Raw genomic sequence first — 21774 nt, forward strand, 5'->3', positions numbered from 1 at the left:
GGGCGTCCTCGCCCTATGATTGGTCAAAGACTGCTCCCTAACTGTTCTGTTTCCGCTTTCTTTTCGTACGCACGCCCAGTTACTACTCTCACTGAATAATGATAATAATGGTCAAGATGGCTACTTCAGATGCCTCCTTGCGGTAGCTACCGAACAATTTAATGGAAACAACTAAAACTACTCTTCCTCGTGATTTAAAGGTCCCGGAGCTAACCTGGGAGGTGCAGAAGATACCACTGTGTGGTTTAAGGCATTTTATTACCTGACATAGTTTACCATCTAGCTAGCTAACGTTAGTTGTCGAACATTCCCAATTTTAGCAAGCTACAGTAACGTTAGTTCAGTGAAGTCTCGTCCTCCCTTGTGTGTTCCTACGGAGGGCTCTGTGACGGTCAGCATCAAATGGCCGAACCGAGAAAAGTACCGTTTGTCACAATCTCTTCCTTTAACAACAATGCACCGCCTTCGGATTCAAAGAAACGCCGCCGGGAAGATGAGGCCGAAATCAGTTTGGGGGAAGATGGAGGGGGTGGAAGTGCAGCAACCAGGCCAGGAGGTGGTACTGGTGCTAGTCCATTCGGTATCGTGAAAGCCGGTGACGGGGATTCAGCGGAAACAAAACGTGTAACAGTGCGCTTGAACCTCTCCTTGCCCGAACCCAGCGAACGGGGATCTGCTGAATTCAACTACAGTGAACTTGTTCAATCTACTCAGGTAAAGACGTGAAATCAGTCAAGGCTACAAGTGATAACAGCAGGCTGGGCCGGTGAACGCGTAGGCAGCTTGAAGTGTAAGCTCTCGAGGCTATGGTGCTGTTGTCAACAAGAGCGATGTTGGCCAACTGTAGCTACAGTATTCTTAGATATGATGTAAGCATGCCAACTTCATGTAGGTTATAATATTCATAAAATGTTTATATGAATGTTTATTACCGTTATATAAATCATATAATATGGTAATGACACATCTAGTTCCCATCTTTTAGAGGTACAACTTTTAAGATTACATTTTAAGCTACTAAGAATCCACTGTTGAACCCATTTTACCTACTCTTATTTCCTGACATGCCTGATTGTCTCTTGAAGGTGAAGAAGCCTCCTGCTCCAGGACCTCCTAAAGACCTGACGCCAGCCCTGGACCCCAACGACCCCTTTGCAGACAACGAGAAGGAGAGAAAAGAAGTAGAGGCGCTCGCCAAGAAATTTGAGAGCAAATATGTAGGTCCCTTTACTTTGTGGGGGAAACAAATAGGTCTACACACAGATCAAATAGATTGAATTAGTTTCATTTGCGTTGTATATTTTCACCTAGTCAACTGTAGTTGTTTGTTTCCTCTAGTCACAGGCCAATACAGGGAAAAAGAAGCGGAAGGACAGGGTGCAGGATCTCATCGACATTGGTTTTGGCTATGATGAGACTGACCCATTCATTGATAACTCTGAGGCTGTAAGTACCCTCTGTCTGCTCATATACTGCAGAATCCTTCCTTTGTGAACAGACTTAAGACTCATGTAAACAAGCATCAACATATGCTTTAACATATTTGCACTTTACCCCTAGCCCCTCTATCATAGATAATTTTTCATTAGCACATTGCATTCCTCTCTCCCATACTTGCTTATTAGTTTCTCTGCTGTTTGTAACCGGTTATGCCATGGCATTGTTGAATAGTATTTCCTGGTTGGCTTGAAGGGCATTCTAGAGCGTGCATTATATCCCTATAATGCACGGCATATCAGCACGGTAGAATTCAATAGCTACAGTTCATTTTTACATGTTCTATGTTTGAGCTGCATTTGAAAGCAAAAGTTGAGTTGAGAACAGTATTGGCATTGTTGAATTTGATTTTTATAATAGCAAGCTGTTTGTTTGGTTACCAAGGCAACTACTGTAGCTACTATATCAAGAAAACTTGCTAGCTACTTCAGTGGATGTTGAATGAATTTCTAACTGTAAATGTGTTAAATTATAGCCATGGTATAAAAGGGAAAATGAACTCAGAAAATAATGCAACTCCATGGAAGGTTAGTTCCACTAGCGTGTAGTCGAACACACCTTCCATGTTGTTTATTATTTTCCAGAGAATACATAGCCCCTTGTTGATGATCCCTTAGCTACTTTCTTCCCCTCAGTATGATGAGCTGGTGCCAGCCTCCCTCAACACTAAGCTGGGAGGGTTCTACATCAACACTGGCACCCTGCAGTTCAGAGCAGCCTCCGAGTCAGAGGGAGAGGACTTCAAGGTGGGTTACACACACACACCTTTTCAATAAATGAACAAATGTTATTCATTATTAAACTCTATTTCTATATCATGTGACAAGCTCAGTTTTTGTTCCTCCTGTCTGTAGAAGTTGAAAGATGGTGAGGAGCGTGTGATAAAGAAGCGAATGAAAAAGCAAGATGGCAGTAACATGGATGAGAAAAAGCCCAGGAAGATCAGGATGCCAAAGCAAGGGTGAGCAATGTTCTACATCTGTTGTGCCACTTCTGAAGTTAACTGATGTATAAGCTCATATGATGTATGAACTTATTGCCTGACTTTGACTTGAGCCGTGCTTCATAGTTATGCTATGTGTCTATGGCTTGTAACAAGCTCCGTGTAACAACTCAACGGTCCTATGTTATCTTCCAGAGTGTCTGGCCTGAATGTCCACCGGCCAGAGAAGAAGAAAAGGAAGAAGTTGATGAAGGACTCTCTGAATCTGGCCGCCATGCTCCGCCGCTTCACGCGGGAGAAGGAGGAGAACCGCAAGAAGATCCCCGGCCTGCCCCGTGGCCAGCACAATGCCAACAGTGCCCTGCTCAACGCACACCCTAAACCCAGCAACATCAGCATGGCCGATCTGGCTAACGACCCTGCCATGATGTCACTGCTGGGCTCAGCCAATAACAACGACATGCTGCAGGACATGATGGGCGACCTAGACTTTGGGCTGCTGGACTCTCCTCAGCCCTCCAGTCCTGCACAGGGGGAGAACGGTGCTCCGGGTAGGGTCCAGGGTAGGGTCCAGGGGGCACAAGGAGGTCTCCTGCCCCCTCCTCCTCTGCCTAATGGACTGCCTGCCCCTCTCAGTAAGCGTATTGAGGACCTCCGTGTGGTAAGTGACTGACATCTTCAATCAAATCCAGTTATATTTCATATTTAGAGATATTTTAGGTCTTCAGTCAGTTTCTTTATTTGATTTGTAGGGTCTAAAGGCCCTCGCTGTTCGTTGGAGCAGAAAACGGTCAAGCACATTACATGGAATGCATTGATTTTTTCCCCCTTTAAAAACAAAGTGATTGTCACCATTCTGATATTTCCTTCCATAAAGAAACCGGAGTAACACATGCATTCTCTCAGGGGCACAAGTAGGAGTGAGAAGTAGAGGTTGCTGTGGCAACAAGAGAGCAGTGATGTTCTTTGAGGGAGATGATGAGGGGAAAACAAGTGCCAACTCTCTCTGACAGAACGGTGAGGGTGAAGGGGCAAGAGGAGAGAAAGGTAGAGGAGTGGAGGCAGGGAGGAGAGGAGGCCAAGAGCAAGCGAGAGGTACTGTAATGAAGGAAGTAAAAAATAACGGCTTAGAGGACAAGGTGAGGCTTAGAGGAGTGAAATGGCAGGCAATTGATTGATTTGCATTACATTTGTGTCCTTTTGAGCATACTATATTTTGTTTTAGAGAATCTCTGAAGTTGAATTATTCTCCAACAAACAGGCTTCTCATCAGTTTGATCAAGAGGGCAGGAAAAAGTTCTTCACGCTGGACATGAACAACATCCTACTGGAGTGAGTCTCTGCTCTGAGCTCAAACCCTCTTTCCTTCCCTGACCATCTCTCTGCATGTGTTAGTCAGTGTTTATCTCAATGTCTAATCCTCTTCTTCTGTGTGTTGGTCAGTATTGAGTTGCAGGTCCAGGAGCAGCCGGCAGCAGTGCGCTCTTCAGTCTACTCCCATCTCGAGGCCTTTGTGCCCTGCAACAAGGAGGCTCTGCTCAAACGCCTAAAGAAACTCAGCCTCAATATCCAGGTGTGTGTGTATGCACTAACATGTTTGACATTTTATGTTTATGTTTGTGTGTGCACATAATATGCCTGTTATTCTCTTCTATCTAATTGTAGATTGTTTGTTAACGGAGTGTGTGGCGTCAGTGTCATCTGGTGTTTGTGATTGTAACCTTTTCCATCTTTTGTCATCCAGGATGACCGTCTGCGTGCTCCGCTACTGAAGCTGAAGCTAGCTGTGTGCAGCGTGATGCCAGAGCAGATTGCCAGATACAATATGGACTGCATTGCCAAAGTGGCCAAGTAAGGCCTTCTCCTTTCTTCTCCTGCATTCTGTTCACCTCTTATTTCCTCTCATACCTCCCCCTTTGTCCCTTGCTGTCTATTTTTCCACTCCTCGTCAATATTATCGCTGGGTTGTGTATTTACAGGCAGCAGTCAGAAGAGGGGGAAAAGAACGGGTCAGAAGAGGAGGATGAGGAGAAGCCTGGGAAGAGAGTGATGGGACCTCGCAAGAAGTTTGTCTGGGATGAGAAGCTCAGGTGAGCTCTCATTTGTGAATTTAACGTCATACAATTATGTTATATAGGGGTTTTGGTTTAGTGTAGTGATGGGACGTTTGACTCCTTTTAGAGAGACTCCGATCTTTTCGACTCATTCAGTCAAATGAATTAATCTTTCGACTAATTTTGCTCATTTGAGTCAGTAATGCCCAGAGCATGCAGGACCCCAGCGAACGATAACTAAAAACTAGAAATAGTCATAATTCTACAAGCCTCTCGTTCATAGGTCGTTCACCATAAGGGGCTTATTGGAGATGTCGTTTGTGACAGACTTGTAAAATGGTGCTTTAAACAATGTATATTTGTTGATTTGGTAGGTATACAAATACGATTTTTTCTTGGTACATTTGAAACAAAGTCTAGTTGCAACCGGACTAGATTATTTTTTTTAAAATTCATCTTTATTTAACCAGGTAGGCAAGTTGAGAACAAGTTCTCATTTACAACTGCGACCTGGCCAAGATAAAGCAAAGCAGCGCGACACAAACAACAACACAGAGTTACACATGGAATAAACAAACTTGCAGTCAATAATACAATAGAAAAAGTCTATATTCAGTGTGTGCAAATGAGGTAGGATTTAAAAAATACAAAAATATTTCACCATTATTTAACCAGGTAGGCTAGTTGAGAACAAGTTCTCATTTACAACTGCGACCTGGCTAAGATAAAGCATAGCAGTGTGAACAGACAACAACACAGAGTTACACATGGAATAACACAGTAGAAAAAAAGGAGTCTATATACATTGTGTGCAAAAGGCATGAGGAGGTAGGAGAATAATTACAATTTTGCAGATTAACACTGGAGTTATAAATGATCAGATGGTCATGGGCAGGTAGAGATACTGGTGTGCAAAAGAGCAGAAAAGTAAATAAATAAAAACAGTATGGGGATGAGGTAGGTAAATTGGGTGGGCTATTTACCGATGGACTATGTACAGCTGCAGCGATCGGTTAGCTGGTCAGATAGCAGATGTTTAAAGTTGGTGAGGGAGATAAAAGTCTCCAACTTCAGCGATTTTTGCAATTCGTTCCAGTCACAGGCAGCGGAGAACTGGAAGGAGAAAGGTGGCCAAATGAGGTGTTGGCTTTAGGGATGATCAGTGAGATACACCTGCTGGAGCGCGTGCTACGGGTGGGTGTTGTCATCATGACCAGTGAACTGAGATAAGGCGGAGCTTTACCTAGCATGGACTTGTAGATGACCTGGAGCCAGTGGGCCTGGCGACGAATATGTAGCGAGGGCCAGCCGACTAGAGCATACAGGTCGCAGTGGTGGGTGGTATAAGGTGCTTTAGTAACAAAACGGATGGCACTGTGATAAACTGCATCTAGTTTGCTGAGTAGAGTATTGGAAGCTATTTTGTAGATGACATCGTCGAGGATCGGTAGGATAGTCAGTTTTACTAGGGTAAGTTTGGCGGCGTGAGTGAAGGAGGCTTTGTTGTGGAATAGAAAGCCGACTCTAGATTTGATTTTAGATTGGAGATGTTTGATATGAGTCTGTAAGGAGAGTTTACAGTCTAGCCAGACACCTAGGTACTTATAGATGTCCACATATTCTAGGTCGGAACCATCCAGGGTGGTCACTCACTTCCGGCGCCATCCGGCGCCATCACTCACTTCCGGCGCCGACAGAGATGGCCGCCTCGCTTCGCGTTCCTAGAAACTATGCAGTTTTTTGTTTTTTTAGGGTTTCAGGCTTTGTCCGAAAGAGAGGGAAACGAGGCGGTGTAGGAGTCTCTTGATAGAAATCCGAGCAAGGGTAGCATTCCAATCAGAGACTGTAACGTTCTTTGCTTCACGGAAACGTGGCTTACTGGAGAGACGCAATCCGAAGCGGTGGTTTCTCCACGCATCGCTCTTTCTGGTAAAAAGAGGGGCGGGGGCGTATGCCTTATGACTAACGTGACATGGTGCGATGAAAGAAACATACAGGAACTCAGTTCACCTGATTTAGAATTCCTCACAATCAAATGTAGACCGCATTATCTACCAAGAGAATTTGATGGCTCTGATTTATTTAACTCTCTGCAAACTGGAAACAATTTATCCGGAGGCTGCATTCATTGTAGCTGGGGATTTTAGCGCAACCAGGGGAGGAAAGACCTTGGACCATTGTTACTCTAACTTCCGCGACGCATATAAGGCCCTGCCCCGCCCCCCTTTCGGAAAAGCTGACCACGACTCCATTTTGTTGATCCCTGCCTACAGACAGAAACTAAAACAAGAGGCTCCCACGCTGAGGTCTGTCCAACGCTGGTCCGACCAAGCTGACTCCACACTCCAAGACTGCTTCCATCACGTGGACTGGGAGATGTTTCGTTGGAGATGTTACAGAGACAAAGTGAGGGTCTACAGTCAATCACGGACTACGGACCAGGATGTCTTGCTCCCAGGCAGACTAAATAACTTTTTTGCCCGCTTTGAGGACAATACAGTGCCACTGACACGGCCTGCAACGAAAACATGCGGTCTCTCCTTCACTGCAGCCGAGGTGAGTAAGACATTTAAACGTGTTAACCCTCGCAAGTATTCAATCAATCCCTATACCAGTCTGCTGTTCCCACATGCTTCAAGAGGGCCACCATTGTTCCTGTTCCCAAGAAAGCTAAGGTAACTGAGCTAAATGACTACCGCCCCGTAGCACTCACATCCGTCATCATGAAGTGCTTTGAGAGACTAGTCAAGGACCATATCACCTCCACCCTACCTGACACCCTAGACCCACTCCAATTTGCTTACCGCCCAAATAGGTCCACAGACGATGCAATCTCAACCACACTGCACACTGCCCTAACCCATCTGGACAAGAGGAATACCTATGTGAGAATGCTGTTCATCGACTACAGCTCGTACCATAGGCTCGTCATCAAGCTCGAGACCCTGGGTCTCGACCCCGTACTGGACTTCCTGACGGGCCGCCCCCAGGTGGTGAGGGTACCTCAACACTGGGGCCCCACAAGGTTGCGTTCTGAGCCCTCTCCTGTACTCCCTGTTCACCCACGACTGCGTCTACACAACAGCTTGATTACCAACAACGACACCCTCGGAGTGTGGTGTCTCACACTCAACGTCAACAAAACTAAGGAGATGATTGTGGACTTCAGGTAGTGGAGAGGGTAGCAAGTTTTAAGTTCCTCGGCATACACATCACAGACAAACTGAATTGGTCCACTCACACAGACAGCATCGTGAAGAAGGCCCAGCAGCGCCTCTTCAACCTCAGGAGGCTGATGCACAATCGAGAGCATCCTGGCGGGCTGTATCACTGCCTGGTATGGCAACTGCACCGCCCTCAACCGTAAGGCTCTCCAGAGGGTAGTGAGGTCTGCACAACGCATCACCGGGGGCAAACTACCTGCCCTCCAGGACACCTACACCACCCGATGTCACAGGAAGGCCATAAAGATCATCAAGGACATCAACCACCCGAGTGGTGATCATCCAGCTAGTCGGGTGTGCGGGTGTAGGCCATCAGCTGAAACAGCCACCACTAACACTGAGTGGCTGCTGCCAACACACTGCATGCATTTTAATAATGGGAATTTTACTAGCCACTTTAGCTACCTTATATAAATGTTACTTACCCTACATTATTCATCTCATACGAGCAGTTGGAGGCCATGGAAGGAGTGTTGTATGGCATTGAAGCTTGTTTGGAGGTTAGATAGCACAGTGTCCAAGGAAGGGCCAGAAGTATACAGAATGGTGTCGTCTGCGTAGAGGTGGATCAGGGAATCGCCCGCAGCAAGAGCAACATCATTGATATATACAGAGAAAAGAGTCGGCCCGAGAATTGAACCCTGTGGCACCCCCATAGAGGACCGGACAACATGCCCTCCGATTTGACACACTGAACTCTGTTTGCAAAGTAGTTGGTGAACCAGGCAAGGCAGTCATTAGAAAAACCGAGGCTACTGAGTCTGCCGATAAGAATATGGTGATTGACAGAGTCGAAAGTCTTGGCCAGGTCAATGAAGACGGCTGCACAGTACTGTCTTATCGATGGCGGTTATGATATCGTTTAGTACCCGTGACCGGCTCGGTGCACCCGTGACCGGCTCGGAAACCAGATTGCACAGCGGAGAAGGTACGGTGGGATTCGAGATGGTCAGTGATCTGTTTGTTGACTAGGCTTTCGAAGACCTTAGATAGGCAGGGCAGGATGGATATAGGTCTGTAACAGTTTGGGTATAGAGTGTTTCCCCCTTTGAAGAGGGGGATGACTGCGGCAGCTTTCAAATCCTTGGGGATCTCAGACGATATGAAAGAGAGGTTGAACAGGCTGGTAATAGGGGTTGCGACAATGGTGGCGGATAGTTTCAGAAATAGAGGGTCCAGATTGTCAAGACCAGCTAATTTGTACGGGTCCAGGTTTTGCAGCTCTTTCAGAACATCTGCTATCTGGATTTGGGTAAAGGAGAAGCTGGGGAGGCTTGGGCGAGTAGCTGCGGGGGGGGCGGAGCTGTTGGCCGAGGTTGGAGTAGCCAGGAGGAAGGCATAGTGGCCACTAGGCCATAGTGGCGAAATAATTACAATTTAGCAATTAAACACTGATAGATGTGCATAAGATGAATGTGCAAGTAGAGATACTGGAAAGGAGCAAAATAGATCTAATAAATAACATTATGGGGGATGGGCTAATTACAGATGGGCTATGTGCAGTGATCTGTGAGCTGCTCTGGCAGCTGGTGCTTAAAGCTAGTGAGGGAGATATGAGTCTCCAGCTTCAGTGATATTTGCAGTTCGTTACAGTCATTGGCAGCAGAGAACTGTAAGGAAAGACGGCCAAAGTAGGAATTGGCCTTGGGGGTGACCAGTGAAATATACCTGCTGGAGCACGTGCTACCGATGAGTGCTGCTATGGTGACCAGTGAGCTGAGATAAGGCGGGGCTTTACCTAGCAAAGACTTATAGATGACCTGGAGCCAGTGGGTTTGGCGACAAATATGTAGCGAGGGCCAGCCAAGGAGAGCATACAGGTCGCAGTGGTGGGTAGTATATGGGGCTTTGGTGACAAAACAGATGGCACTGTGATAGACTGCATCCAATTTGCTGAGTAGAGTATTGGAGGCTATTTTGTAAATGCAAACGCGTTATGAACAACTCTTGGCGGAATGCATTGCTTGAGTGGCGTGAGGGTGATAAGCACAATATCGTTCGCAGTTCACAACGATTTGAGTTTGTTGAACAGAAGCCACGTATCTTTTGGTTCTACAAAGCTGTGTCCATCATAGCATTCATTCTTGCACCATGCAATAATTTATTAGTTCTAAACATGTCTTTTTTCTTTTCTAAGCTGCCTGCAGCATAATCTATTTTACCTGCACTCATGACGAACAGTTGTTGGTCGGAGCACATCTCCGGAGTGACAGAAGGAGTGTGTATTAATCCTGCTGTAGAATTAAATGCAGCAAGTCAAATGAATGACTAAAATGAACGTGTCACTCAGAAAAGCGAATCATGACTCTCGAGTCAGTAAGAAGAGTTGTCCAAAAAGATAATTTGCCAACAGTGGAGCTGAAATTGTAATGCATAGTTGGTGGAACGTGTGTTGGTCTGTAGGATGTTGCTGTGTAACTTGGTGAGGGTGAAGCTGGGCTGCTATGAGCTGGAGGGCCAGAGCTCCCAGTCTCCAGAGGACTATCTCAAGGCCTTCATGGAGACTGAGGTGAAACCACTGTGGCCCAAGGGCTGGATGCAGGGCAGGTCAGTATGTGTGTTTGCATAAAATAATACAATTTGGCCATTTAACCTAGTTTGCATTTCACCACACCACATGGGGCGGTAGGTAGCCTAGTGGTTATAGCTTTGGGCCAGTAACCAAAAGGTTGCTGGATCAAATCCATGAGCTGACAAGGTAAAAATCCCCGAACAAGACAGTTAACCCACTGTTCCCTGGTAGGCCGTCATTGTAAATAAGAATTTGACTGACTTGCCTAGTTAAATAAAGGTTTAAAAAAAAATTCTCCACTCTCCTCTCCTCAGGATGCTATTCAAAGAGAGCCTCATGGTTCATTGTCACCTCACTGGCAATCCGTGAGTCCTTACATTGATATACTCTGCTTATTTTAAAAATCACTATATTAAAGTGAAGGTTAACACTGGTGTTCTTCATTATGCACTCTTTTTCCTTCACTGTTATCCAGAGCCAAGAAAAAGATGGTTCCTACTCCCAAGTCTAAACCCAAAGTTAGTGTTTTGCAGTCTGATGCATTGCTTGCATGCTTGTCATTTCAATACCATTTGTTGTTTGAATATTTTTAGATCACACTAATTGTTTGCCCTTTCTATCCCCTATGTTGTTTGGTGACCCAGGAGGGTAGTTGGGTCCAGAGATCCACCCCCTCAGTTGGTGCGACCCCCTCCCCTGCAGCCCCAGTGGCCTGCCGGCCCTCCCAGTCCACCGCTGAGACCATCTGTCTGCTTGACTCCCTGGATGAAGAGCTGACCGCCCCCGCCCTGGACTCCATCTCCCAGGCCCTGGCCCTCCTCAGCAATGCAGCCAAGGGCCTGGTCCAAGGGGACAGTCCCCCCTCCCCTGATAGGCCCAAGACTGCCCCGTCCTCCCTCCATGCCTCACCTCTCCTCCAGAAGCACAAGAAGAGCACCATCAACACACCCAGCTCCAACACACCTCTCTTCGTCTCTACCTCCTCCTCCCCCTCCTCTCTCTCTCGGCCTCCCACCGTCTCCCCTTCTCTGTCCTCAGCAAGGAGCGAGGGGTTGGGGTCGATGAAGGGTGGAGGTGCTCTGGCTCAGGCTCACAGACAATCATTGCAGAGCACTCAGAGGCTTGCTGGGACTGGACTGAGTAAAGCCAATGCTCCCGGCTCTCACTCCCAGCTTAAGCCGCGGCCGCCCCCCAATCAGAAGGGCTTTGGCAGCAATAATACTAAAGCCAACAGTGGTGACACCCCCCTCTCCTCCCCTTCTCCCTCCTTCTCCCACTCTCTCTTAGGAGCCCAAGCTCAGCAGCAGTCCAACTTCATCACCCCCATGCAGGCCACTCTCACCAAGTCCTCCCATAGCAGCACCTCGCCCATCATCAAACTCACCCCTCGCCTCCCCAACCCCTTAACGCCCACCACCTTCTCACCCTCCACCAATCCCAGGCCTCAGGCAGCTTCCAGTATGCACCAGTACTCCTCCAAAAGCCCAGCAGGGTTCCGCCCACCATTCTCAGGTGCTCCGGGAGGGCCAGCCAAACTTGTCCAGGGCAGCTACACCCCTCCAGGAGGGCAGAAGACCCCCTCTCAGATCATCAGCAGCAGCACCAACACCAGCCTTACCAACACCTCATCCATCAGCAAGCATTCGGGATCCAGTCCCTCCCCTACCACAACCTCGGCCAATCAGCGACAAAGGCCGGCAGGTGGAACCATTCAGGGGGCTAAGCCTATTAAATCTGTATCCACACAGTCTGTCTCTTCTCAGTTGCCACAGGTAAGTGAGAAATAAGAGATGGTAGCTGGGTGGGACAAGGTCATGATGCAGCAAATGTTCAAAATGAGTTTGTCTACTGTTGTCTGTATATTGATGTATTTTATCTCTGTTTGTATATGTTGTCTGTTGGTCTGGGTCTATATTTCTAATTAAAAATTGGGTGGTTCGAGCCCTGAATGCTGAAAGCCGTGGTGTATCAGACCGTATACCACTAGAATGACAAAACATTTATTTTTACTGCTCTAATTACGTTGGTAACCAGTTTATAATAGCAATAAAGGCACCTTAGGGGGTTATGGTATATTGCCAATATACCACGGCTAAGGGCTTTATCCAGGCACTCCGCAGTGCGTCGTGCATAAGAACAGCCCTTAGCTGTGGATTTTTGGCCATATACCACACCCCTTCGGGCCTTATTGCTTAATTATATGCCTTTGTTCTCCAGGTGTCCTCAGCCAGCAGCAGTCTTCTTGGCTCTGCTCCGTCTCTCCCACTGGGCTTTGGGATGTTGGGGGGGCTGGTTCCTGTGTCCCTGCCCTTCCAGTTTCCTTCACTCTTAAACCTGCCCCCATTAGGGGGCACAGCTGGCTCCAGCACCGGGGCCAGCGGCTCCTCAACCAGCAACAGCTCAGCATTCTCCCTGACCCAGAGTGAGTGACACAGCCAGTCCACAGAAACATGAAAAAACTCAAATGTACAGTGCTTTCGGAAAGTAATCAGACCCCTTCACTTTTTCCACATTTTGTTAAATTACAGTCTTAATCTACACACAATACCCCATAATGAAAACAGGTTTTTAGAAATGTTTGCAAATGTATTAAACATTTTAAAAACTCACTTATTTACATAAGTGTTCAGAACCTTTGCTATAAGACTGGAAATTGATCTCAGGTGCATCCTGTTTGCATTGATCATCTTTGAGATGTTTCTGCAACTTGATTGGAGCCCACTTGTGGTAAATTCAATTGATTGGACATGATTTGGAAAGGCACCAACCTGTCTATATAAGGTCCCACAGTTGATAGTGCATGTCAGAGCCAAAACCAAGCCATGAGGTCGAAGGAATCGTCCGTAGATTGTTTTGAGGCACAGATCTGGGGAAGGCTACCAAAAATGTCTGCAGCATTGAATGTCCCCAAGAACACAGTGGCCTCCATCATTGTTAAATGTAAGAAGTTTGGAACTACCAAGACTCTTCCTAGAGCTGATAGCTGTTGAGCAGTCGGGGGAGAATTGAGCAATCAGGGGAGAAGGGCCTTAGTCAGGGAGGTGACCAAGAACCCGATGGTCACTCTGACAGAGCTCCAGAGTTGCTTTGTGGAGATGGGAGAACCTTCCAGAAGGATAACCATCTCTGCAGCACTCTACCAATCAGGCCTTTATGGTAGAGTGCCCAGACAGAAGCCACTCCTCAGTAAAAGGCACGACAGCCCACTTGGATTTTGCCAAAAGGCACCTAAAGAACTCTTTGGCCTGAATGTCAAGTGTCACATCTGGAGAAACCAGGCACCACTCATCACCTGGCCAATAGCATCCATATGGGGAATCATGGTCTTGGCAGCATCATGCTGTGGGGATGTTTTTCAGCGGCAGGGACTGGGATACTAGTCAGGATCAAGGGAAAGATGAACGGTGCAAAGTACAGAGCCTTAATGAAAACCTACTCCAGAGCGCTCAGGACCTCTGATTGTAGCGTCGTACCCAAGAAGACTCGAAGCTGTAATTGCTGGCAAAGGTGCTTCAACATAATACTGAGTAACGGGTCTGAATACTTATTTAAATGTGAAGTTTCAGTTCTTTTTGCAAACATTTCCAAAAACCCTTTATTTGCTTTATCATAAGTTATTGTGTGTAGATTGATGGGGAGGGGAGTGATTTAATCAATTTTAGAATAAGGCTGTAACGTAGCAAAAGTTGAATGTAGAACAGCTGATCGAGATGGGGTTGCTTTAGTATGTTGATGTCTGGGTATGTGTATAGTTTGTTTTCGTGTATTTTATGTTGTTGGACCATTGTGTTAAATCCCCATGCTGTGTCTGGAAGCCTGCAATGTTTTTCTCCATTGTCTGACATTCTCCCATATTGTTTCTTTGGTTCATTCCTCCCCTTATCCCTCTGTGCCTCTTCTTTTAAATGTTATTCTTCCATTAATCTCCTGTGATCTTACATCTATTTACTATTTGACCTGGCTCATCTCTTTTCCTTTCAACCTGTTTCTTCTGTCTTGCTTCCCATTCTTGTTTCGTCTACACTGCCTTTCCTATCTCACCATGCCCTTGACCTACACTCTCCTGTGTCATCTCCTCCTCCCTCCCATCTCTCCTCAGATCTGTTAAAGAGTCTCCAGTCAGGGTCTCAGGTTGCTCTGCCTCCTCACTTACAGCTCGCTTTCTCAGGTAAAATCTGCCCTTCCCTGTGACCCCGCTCTTTCCTCTCAGCCCACTGTCACTTCAGGTCTTTTTTTCCCTTCTTGGGGACATCTTCTCTGTCTGTCCCTCCGTAGTCTCTGTGCATGCCTGTCGCTTTCGTCATGTCGGTGGTTGTCATTTGTGTTATGTTTAAATATGTTTTTGTTTCCTATCAATATTTCAAGAACTCTACTCTTCCTGTCCAGATGTCAATCAAACCCAAGGAGGGGATGTGAAGAGGAAGTCTCTTTGACCACGCCTGTTTGGAACACTGAGGACATCCACTATGATATGACAGCTATCAGGACAAATCAGGAACTAGGACGACTTTGAATGACTAACAGAAACTACCCAAACACAGGATGGGGTTGAAATGGGGAATTGGACCCTCTCGATAATCTTCCGGCTGTTACTTATTTTTTAAACAGCAATTTGATAATTGTTTAAATATTGTACATTTTAAGGCTTAATGACAAGTTTTTGTTTTTGTCAATGTTTACAGAACAGACCTTTATCACTGTGGTCAGGGAGGGAGAATGAATAAGAGGTCTACTTGTTGGTGTGTATGCACTATTCTTTAGCGTCGGTGTGCAACCCTCCCTCTCTGATACCTGGGTTAGTGTGTCTATTTGGTGCTTTTTTTTCTCAATGTAATTATCTAGACCTGTAAGAAATGCGAACGTTGTTGAATTTGTTTAGGGACCGGAGGTGTATTTTTTTGCTGTACATAACTCCACCAAATTCAATAAAACAAGCCATGATCTATGCAGGATTATAACAAAATTGTATATTGGTGACTTTCTATGGTCATCAGCATGGGTAATTCTGTTCCCTCATGTCTTGTGCCTTCACTCGCTTTCATGAAGTGCTACACTCCATAACTTGTAAAAATGGAAAACAAGCCAATAACATCCACATAGTGAAAAGTTAGTCTCTATCAGCTCTTAAAATCCACAAATGGTCAGCATTGCAAAGAAACACTTTACCATGCTACCTGGAGTCTGATTAATCAAATGTTTATTTGACGGGTAACAATCTAACCGGAGACACTACCTGACGGTTGCTTATCCAAAGCAGCCCAAAAGGTCAAATTAATCAACACAAGGCTGCACAACTTTCTGTGCCTCCACCAGAGGTTCTTTAGGGTTCTGGGTCCAGACAAAGCCAACACACCCAAGGCACAACACACAGGTCAATGGGCGGTGCTTATAATTTCAACTTCAGCTGACAAATGCCATCTCCAACTCAAAATTACTCAACTTATTCCAGGAGCTACAATCCTGACAGTATAACCCTTAAATAATCAAGCAGGACCAGTAATGTACTCCAATACAATCCCAAAAGCCTTTAACTCCACATCAAAATGCTATTGCCCCATACAGCACACAAGCTAACATTCATTTAAACCCAAAAAGAAAACAGGAAAAACAAGATTAAACATTAAAATAGGTGATCGCTTCTACAGCTGTAAAGAGTCTGGCAGTATGCAGAAGGTTTGATGGCTGTCCCAATCACTGTTGGTTTCTTTCTAAAAGGTCCTCCAGAGTCTATTTGACCAGAGGCCTGGTTTTGTCATCATCGCCACACTGGTGTGCTTTATACTTTTTCACCTCTGCCATGTATTTTGTCCAGGCATCCCCCTTGCCCTCCATCTGGAAAACAGAATAAATAATTACACAATGGTTTAGAAGGCAAGTGGTATTTCATGAAGACAATGTCATGACAAAAACAATCAGGAAAAAAATATTTATTGAACCTCAGGGTCCACTTTCTGTTTCTTCGCAACCATGCCAGTCTTGAGGGCTAATTTAGAGCCACCTCTGCGCTTCCCCACCTGGGTTAGGGGATAGAAGACTGAAACCGTTATACGAGCCCTTGCAGGTGGACTGCCAATGATGGAGACTACACAAGACGAGAGAACAAAGAAAAAGCCTATGTTATCACCGAAAACATTCCTTTAGTCGAGTAGCTAATGAATGCTTTCCAATGTCTAGACCTGATGTGGATCTCAGGTTACTTGTTGGTGACATTGCAGTGCACCTCTTCACGTGTGAATGTATCCCTCTATGGTGATGTAACTATACACTAACGTGAGCTGGGTGTGGTGGATAAAAAAAATGTTTAATTTGTTAATTGAGACATTGCCATTGGCTACAATCTATAGCTAACAACAGCCAAACCCCTTACAAAGCTGGTCACACTTGGAGTCTTCTTTTCCTGTGTCGACTGTCCGTCAGCAGTACTTTTATCACCGCATCCTTGGTCCATTTCTTTTTTCATTTTTTCTTCCTCCATTTTTTTCTTGAACATCTCCATAAAGCTTCCATCATTAGCAAATGAATTGGCCGCCGCTGCTTTGCTGACTCCCGGTGCAGGACTGGCTGGCGACCCCGGGCTGTTACTGCTCGAATCGCTGCTGTTTTGATGTCTTCTGCTGTACCCACGCTTCGGATCCATGTTAGCTTTTTTTTATGTAGAAGGGCTCAGTTCCTTTAGGCCTTTCTGCAACTAGTGGTGTGCTCTCTGGTCGTTCTGTGTTAACGTAAACTAAAGCCGGCTAGCTACTTGACAAAAAAAATGCTATCGGTGACAGAGACTCCACCCGAACCCCAAACAAAACAACAAATTTCGAGGCAAAGTAGCTAGCATACGAAGCCGTCTAATTAAACACCTGGAAATCCATAAATTAATCGGAGCCACACTTGTCCGTCTCCCAGCGAGCTAGCACAGGTCCTCACGGCAAAAAGAAAAACGCAGGCTTGTTGTTGGTGGCTAGCTAACGTTAGCGTTGTATCTAGCTAGCTATTCGAAAAATGTCAACTAGCTAATGACCAAACAATTGTCATGAGTAGCTAAACTAGTGCAAAACACAAATCAACCACATTAGATATATATATAATATTTGTTTTCAAACGACTCTCAAAGCTAAGTATATTACTGATATATTGGCTACATTTGTCCAGATGTGGTTTTCTTTCACATGTTATCGGCCATGTTGAATTTCGCCTTATCATTTACGTCAGCACGTCAATATTCTATGGTATTATGGCGGTCCGCAAACATTCGTTAGAGGTGCATGCCGCCACCTACTGTGTGGGCGGTGTCAGTTTACTGTTCTGGAGTGTGAATTCAATACACTTCTTGAAATAAAAAGGGGAGGGAAAATGGAAGAAAAATTGCCCTACGAACTAACCCTTCACCCATTAAAACCTCACTACTATTACACTTCTTGACCCTATCTTTTTATTTAACCTTTATTTTATCAGGGAGTCATACTCAGGGCTCCAGAGTGGCGCAGCGGTCTAATACACTGCATCTCAGTGCTCGAGGTGTTAATACAGACACCCTAGTTCATATCCAGGCTGTCTCATAACTGGCTGTGATTGGGTGTCCCTTAGGGTGGTGTGCACAATTGGCTCAACTTTGTCCGAGTTTGGCTGGTGTAGGTTGTCATTGTAAATAAGAATTTGTTCTTAACTGACTTGCCTAGTTAAATAAAGGTTTGAATACTGGGACCAAGGTCTCTTTTACAGATGAGCAGCCCCGAATTACAGAAACTACAGACATCAAAATATTAACACAAAATACAAACCGAAAAAAAGGCACGGCCATAAAAAACAAACATCAATAATAAGGTTCTCAGTCAGCTTTCTGAATTGCCTTAGAGCCGTGGTTCCCAAACTTTGTATAGTCCCATACCTCTTCAAACATTCAACCTCCAACAGCATAGCACCAGGGTCAGCGCACTCTCAAATGTTTGTTTTTTTGCCATCATTGTAAGCCTGCCACACTCACACTATACGATACATTTATTAAACATAAGAATGAGTGTGAGTTTTTGTAACAACGCTGCTCGTGGGAAGTGACAAAGAGCTCTTATAGGACCAGGGCACAAATAATAATATAATAATAATCAATAATTTTGCTCTTTATTTAACCATCTTACATATAAAACCTTATTTGTTAATCGAAAATGTTGAGCTTGAAAGAATGCACATAACTCTGCAATGTTGGGTTGTATTGGAGAGTCTCAGTCTTAAATCATTTTCCACACAGTCTGTGCCTGTATTTAGTTTTCATGCTAGTGAGGGCCAGGCGAGAATCCACTCTCACATAGGTAAGTGGTTGCAAAGGTCATCAGTGTCTTAACAGCGCGATTTGCCAAGGCGGGACACTGAGCGCAGCCCAATCCAGAAATCTGGCAGTGGCTTCTGATTAAATTACATTTGCACAGAACCGCTTGTTGCAATTTTGATGAGGCTCTCTTGTTCAGATATCGGTAAGTGGACTGGAGGCTGGGCATGAAAGGGATAATGAATCCAGTTGTGTGTCATCCGTTTTGGGAAAGTACCTGCGTAATTGCGCACCCAACTCACTCAGGTGCTTCAATATATGACAGTTGACATTGTCTGTAAGCTTGAGTTAATTTGCACACAAAAAAATCATACAATGATGGAAAGACCTGTGTGTTGTCCTTGTTAATGCAGACATAGTCTCAATTTTGTCCCGCACCTTGAATATAGTTGCGGAGAGTCCCTGTAATCCTAGATTCAGATCATTCAGGCGAGAAAAAACATCACCCAGATATTCCAGTCGTGTGAGAAACTCCTCATCATGCAAGTGGTTAGACAAGTGAAAATGATGGTTAGTAAAGAAAACTTTAAGCTGGTCTCTCAATTATTATTTTTTTTTGTCAATACTTTGCCCCTTGATAAACAGCGCACTTGTGTATGTTGTAAAAACGTTACATGGTCGCTGCCCATATCATTGAATAGTGCAGAAAATACACAGAGTTCAGGGTCCTTGCTTTAACAAAGTTAACCATTTTCACTGTAGTGTCCAAAACGCCTTTCAAGCTGTCAGGCATTCTCTTGGCAGCAAGAGCCTCTCGGTGGATGCTGCAGTGTGCCCAAGTGGCATCGGGAGAAACTGCTTGCACACGAGTTACCACTCCACTATGTCTCCCTGTCATGGCTTTTGCGCCATTAGCACAGATAACAACACATCTTAACCACCTAAGTCCATTTGATGTCACAAACTTGTCCAGTACTTAAAAAATATCCTTTGCTGTTGTCCTAGTTTCCAGTGGTTTGAAGAAGAGGATGGCTTCCTTACTTGATCACCCATAAACGTAATGGACATATACCAGGAGCTGTGCCGGCCACATCTGTTGACTCATCCAGCTGTAACTAATAGAATTCACTGGCTTGTAGGCGAAGAAGTAATTGTTTCAAAACATTTCCTGCCATGTCACTGATGCGCCATGAAACAGTGTTGTTTGATGAAGGCATTGTCTGGTCTGTATATTTTTTGGGGGCCTTTTCCCCCAGCATTGTCCCAGCCATATCCACGGCAGCAGGAAGAATGAAGTACTCCACAATAGTATGGGGCTTGCCTGTCCTAGCCACTCGGTAGCTTACCATATAAGATGCTTTTAGCCCCTTCTTATTAATGGTATCTGTTGCTTTTATACAGTACATTTCTTACTACTCGAAAGCCATCTTAATTCTCCCTCAAAAAACTCCTGTTGCTTATTTTTCAAATTGTCATGTTTTGTTTCTAAACGTCTGCGCAAGAGTGAAGGTTTCATTGAGTTGTGAGATTGTACTTTTGCACATAAATCACACTATGGCTGAGGAAAGGCACTACTCCCAATATAAGTGAACCCCAGATCAATGTAGTTCTCATCATATTTGCACCTCTTCGATGGTCCAACGTCCCTGTCTGTTGTTCGGTGCTTTCCTGGGTAAGGGGGTAGTAGCTCTTCAGCTGCATCAGATTCACAACTGTCAGTGTCCATGCTAGCTGGGCTAACAACAAATGTAGAATTACTGATGCTAGAATTGGATGTGCCCGTGGAAGCAGAAAAACTTGTTTCGTTGACAGGTGCAGGTGTAGTACTGCTGGTAGTAGCAGTACTACCAGTAGAGCTGGTATGTGTCTCTATGGACTTTTTTTTAACCATTTATCAATTTTCAAGCAAATGGAATGAGCAGCAGTGTCACGCCCTGACCTTAGAGAGCTTGTTTATTTCTCTATTTGGTTAGGTCAGGGTGTGATTTGGGTGGGCATTCTAGTTTTCTATTTCTTTGTTAGCCGGTATGGTTACCAATCAGAGGCAGCTGTCTATCGTTGTCTCTGTTTGCAAATAATACTTAGGCAGCCTGTTTTCCACCTGAGTTTGTGTGATCTTGTTTTTGTTCAGTTACTGTGTAGCCTGCAGAACGTTCCGTTCGTTTATCTTTTTTTGTTTGTTTTTGTGTTCATCTAAAATAAAGAAAGATGTACACTTTCCACGCTGTACTTTGGTCTCATTCCGACAACGGACGTAACAAGCAGCTACATTTGGCTACATATGGACCGTTAGTGGAATTCCCGCGAGAGAGTAACGGTTAATGTGATTGGATGTTAATTATTTGACTAGGCTACCTGTACTTGACATTGTGTTGTTATTTCGCTGAACACTAGATGGTTAAATTTTATTTTTGGCAGTGAGACGAGGCTATTCAGGCAAGAAAAAAAATCTCACCCAAACGTTGGAAAATATAAATAGACTGTTTGAAAATGTGAAGAAAAAACAAAAATTGTGCAAATACCTACCCTAGAGAAACCAAAACATCCAATTTAAGAACATTTTGAAGATTTATTTGTGGAACAGTACAAGAAAACTAAAAGCTGATTTACCTAACTCAGTAGAGACCAAAGGAATTTCCAGAGTGAATGTCTGAACACAAAAACAAATAGGTTTCCCCAAAATAACATGGTCGCTGTGGTAGAACATTTATTTTGATTGGCGATTTTGTGCATTCATCAAAATCACATCTGGTAGCCTGATTTCAGAGGTGTCATACAAACAAGATTATTTACAGGGAAATCGTTCTTCTTACTCAGCATGTAGGCTAAACACTTAAATCAAACTATTATATTAATCTGACTTGACACCAGCCACACACACTACATGATAAAGGCAACAACAACAAAAAACTGACACAGCTAGAACTTTTCCTGGTTGCTAAAACTGTAATAGTTAACATAATTTCAGTTTGTGACAATACAAGAATCATTATACCATCTAAACCGCGGTTACATATATTTTCAATAACCCAAAATATTGTATATTCAACTCGTTTGAAGCTGGTGAACAAAACTGAAAGTGAAAGACAAAAACTAAACTGAAGAATTTGTTATTTATTTAACCAGGTAGGCCAGTTGAGAACAAGTTCTCATTTACAACTGCGACCTGGCCAAGATAAAGCAAAGCAGTGCGACAAAAACAACACAGAGTTACACATAAACAAACGTACAGCCAATAACACAAAATCAAATAAAAATAGAAAATAAAAAATAAAATAGGCAATAAATAG

At 44.6% G+C, this 21774-nt stretch overlaps 2 protein-coding genes across 6 annotated transcripts; one reads left to right on the forward strand and one right to left on the reverse strand.

The window, feature by feature from the left end:
- The first annotated feature begins 101 nt into the window (after positions 1-101).
- LOC139421390 (ubinuclein-2-like) lies at positions 102-15193 on the forward strand. Of its 5 annotated transcripts, none has more exons than XM_071172242.1 (17): positions 102-714; positions 1086-1217; positions 1339-1446; positions 2133-2243; positions 2352-2458; positions 2636-3101; positions 3702-3772; positions 3884-4013; positions 4185-4291; positions 4420-4530; positions 10122-10265; positions 10545-10595; positions 10706-10748; positions 10875-12002; positions 12448-12652; positions 14330-14398; positions 14596-15193. In XM_071172242.1, the coding sequence occupies exons 1-17, from the start codon at positions 403-405 to the stop codon at positions 14661-14663; spliced, it is 3363 nt and encodes a 1120-aa protein (XP_071028343.1). In that variant the 5' UTR covers positions 102-402; the 3' UTR covers positions 14664-15193. The 5 variants fall into 5 exon arrangements, with proteins under 5 accessions (XP_071028343.1, XP_071028344.1, XP_071028345.1 ...); XM_071172243.1 differs by having other exon boundaries at positions 209-714; positions 14617-14805; XM_071172247.1 differs by lacking the exon at positions 102-714 and adding an exon at positions 738-869 and having other exon boundaries at positions 14596-14816.
- Positions 15194-15410: 217 nt separating this feature from the next.
- On the reverse strand, positions 15411-17422 carry LOC139421391 (telomerase RNA component interacting RNase-like). Its single transcript, XM_071172248.1, has 3 exons — positions 16598-17422; positions 16167-16244; positions 15411-16062 (listed from the first exon to the last, which is right to left on the reverse strand). Exons 1-3 carry the CDS (start codon positions 16865-16867, stop codon positions 15958-15960), a joined length of 453 nt encoding a protein of 150 aa, XP_071028349.1. The 5' UTR covers positions 16868-17422; the 3' UTR covers positions 15411-15957.
- Positions 17423-21774: the final 4352 nt, after the last annotated feature.

This window comes from Oncorhynchus clarkii, chromosome 12, assembly GCF_045791955.1.
Source record: "Oncorhynchus clarkii lewisi isolate Uvic-CL-2024 chromosome 12, UVic_Ocla_1.0, whole genome shotgun sequence".
Taxonomy (NCBI): Eukaryota; Metazoa; Chordata; class Actinopteri; order Salmoniformes; family Salmonidae; genus Oncorhynchus; species Oncorhynchus clarkii.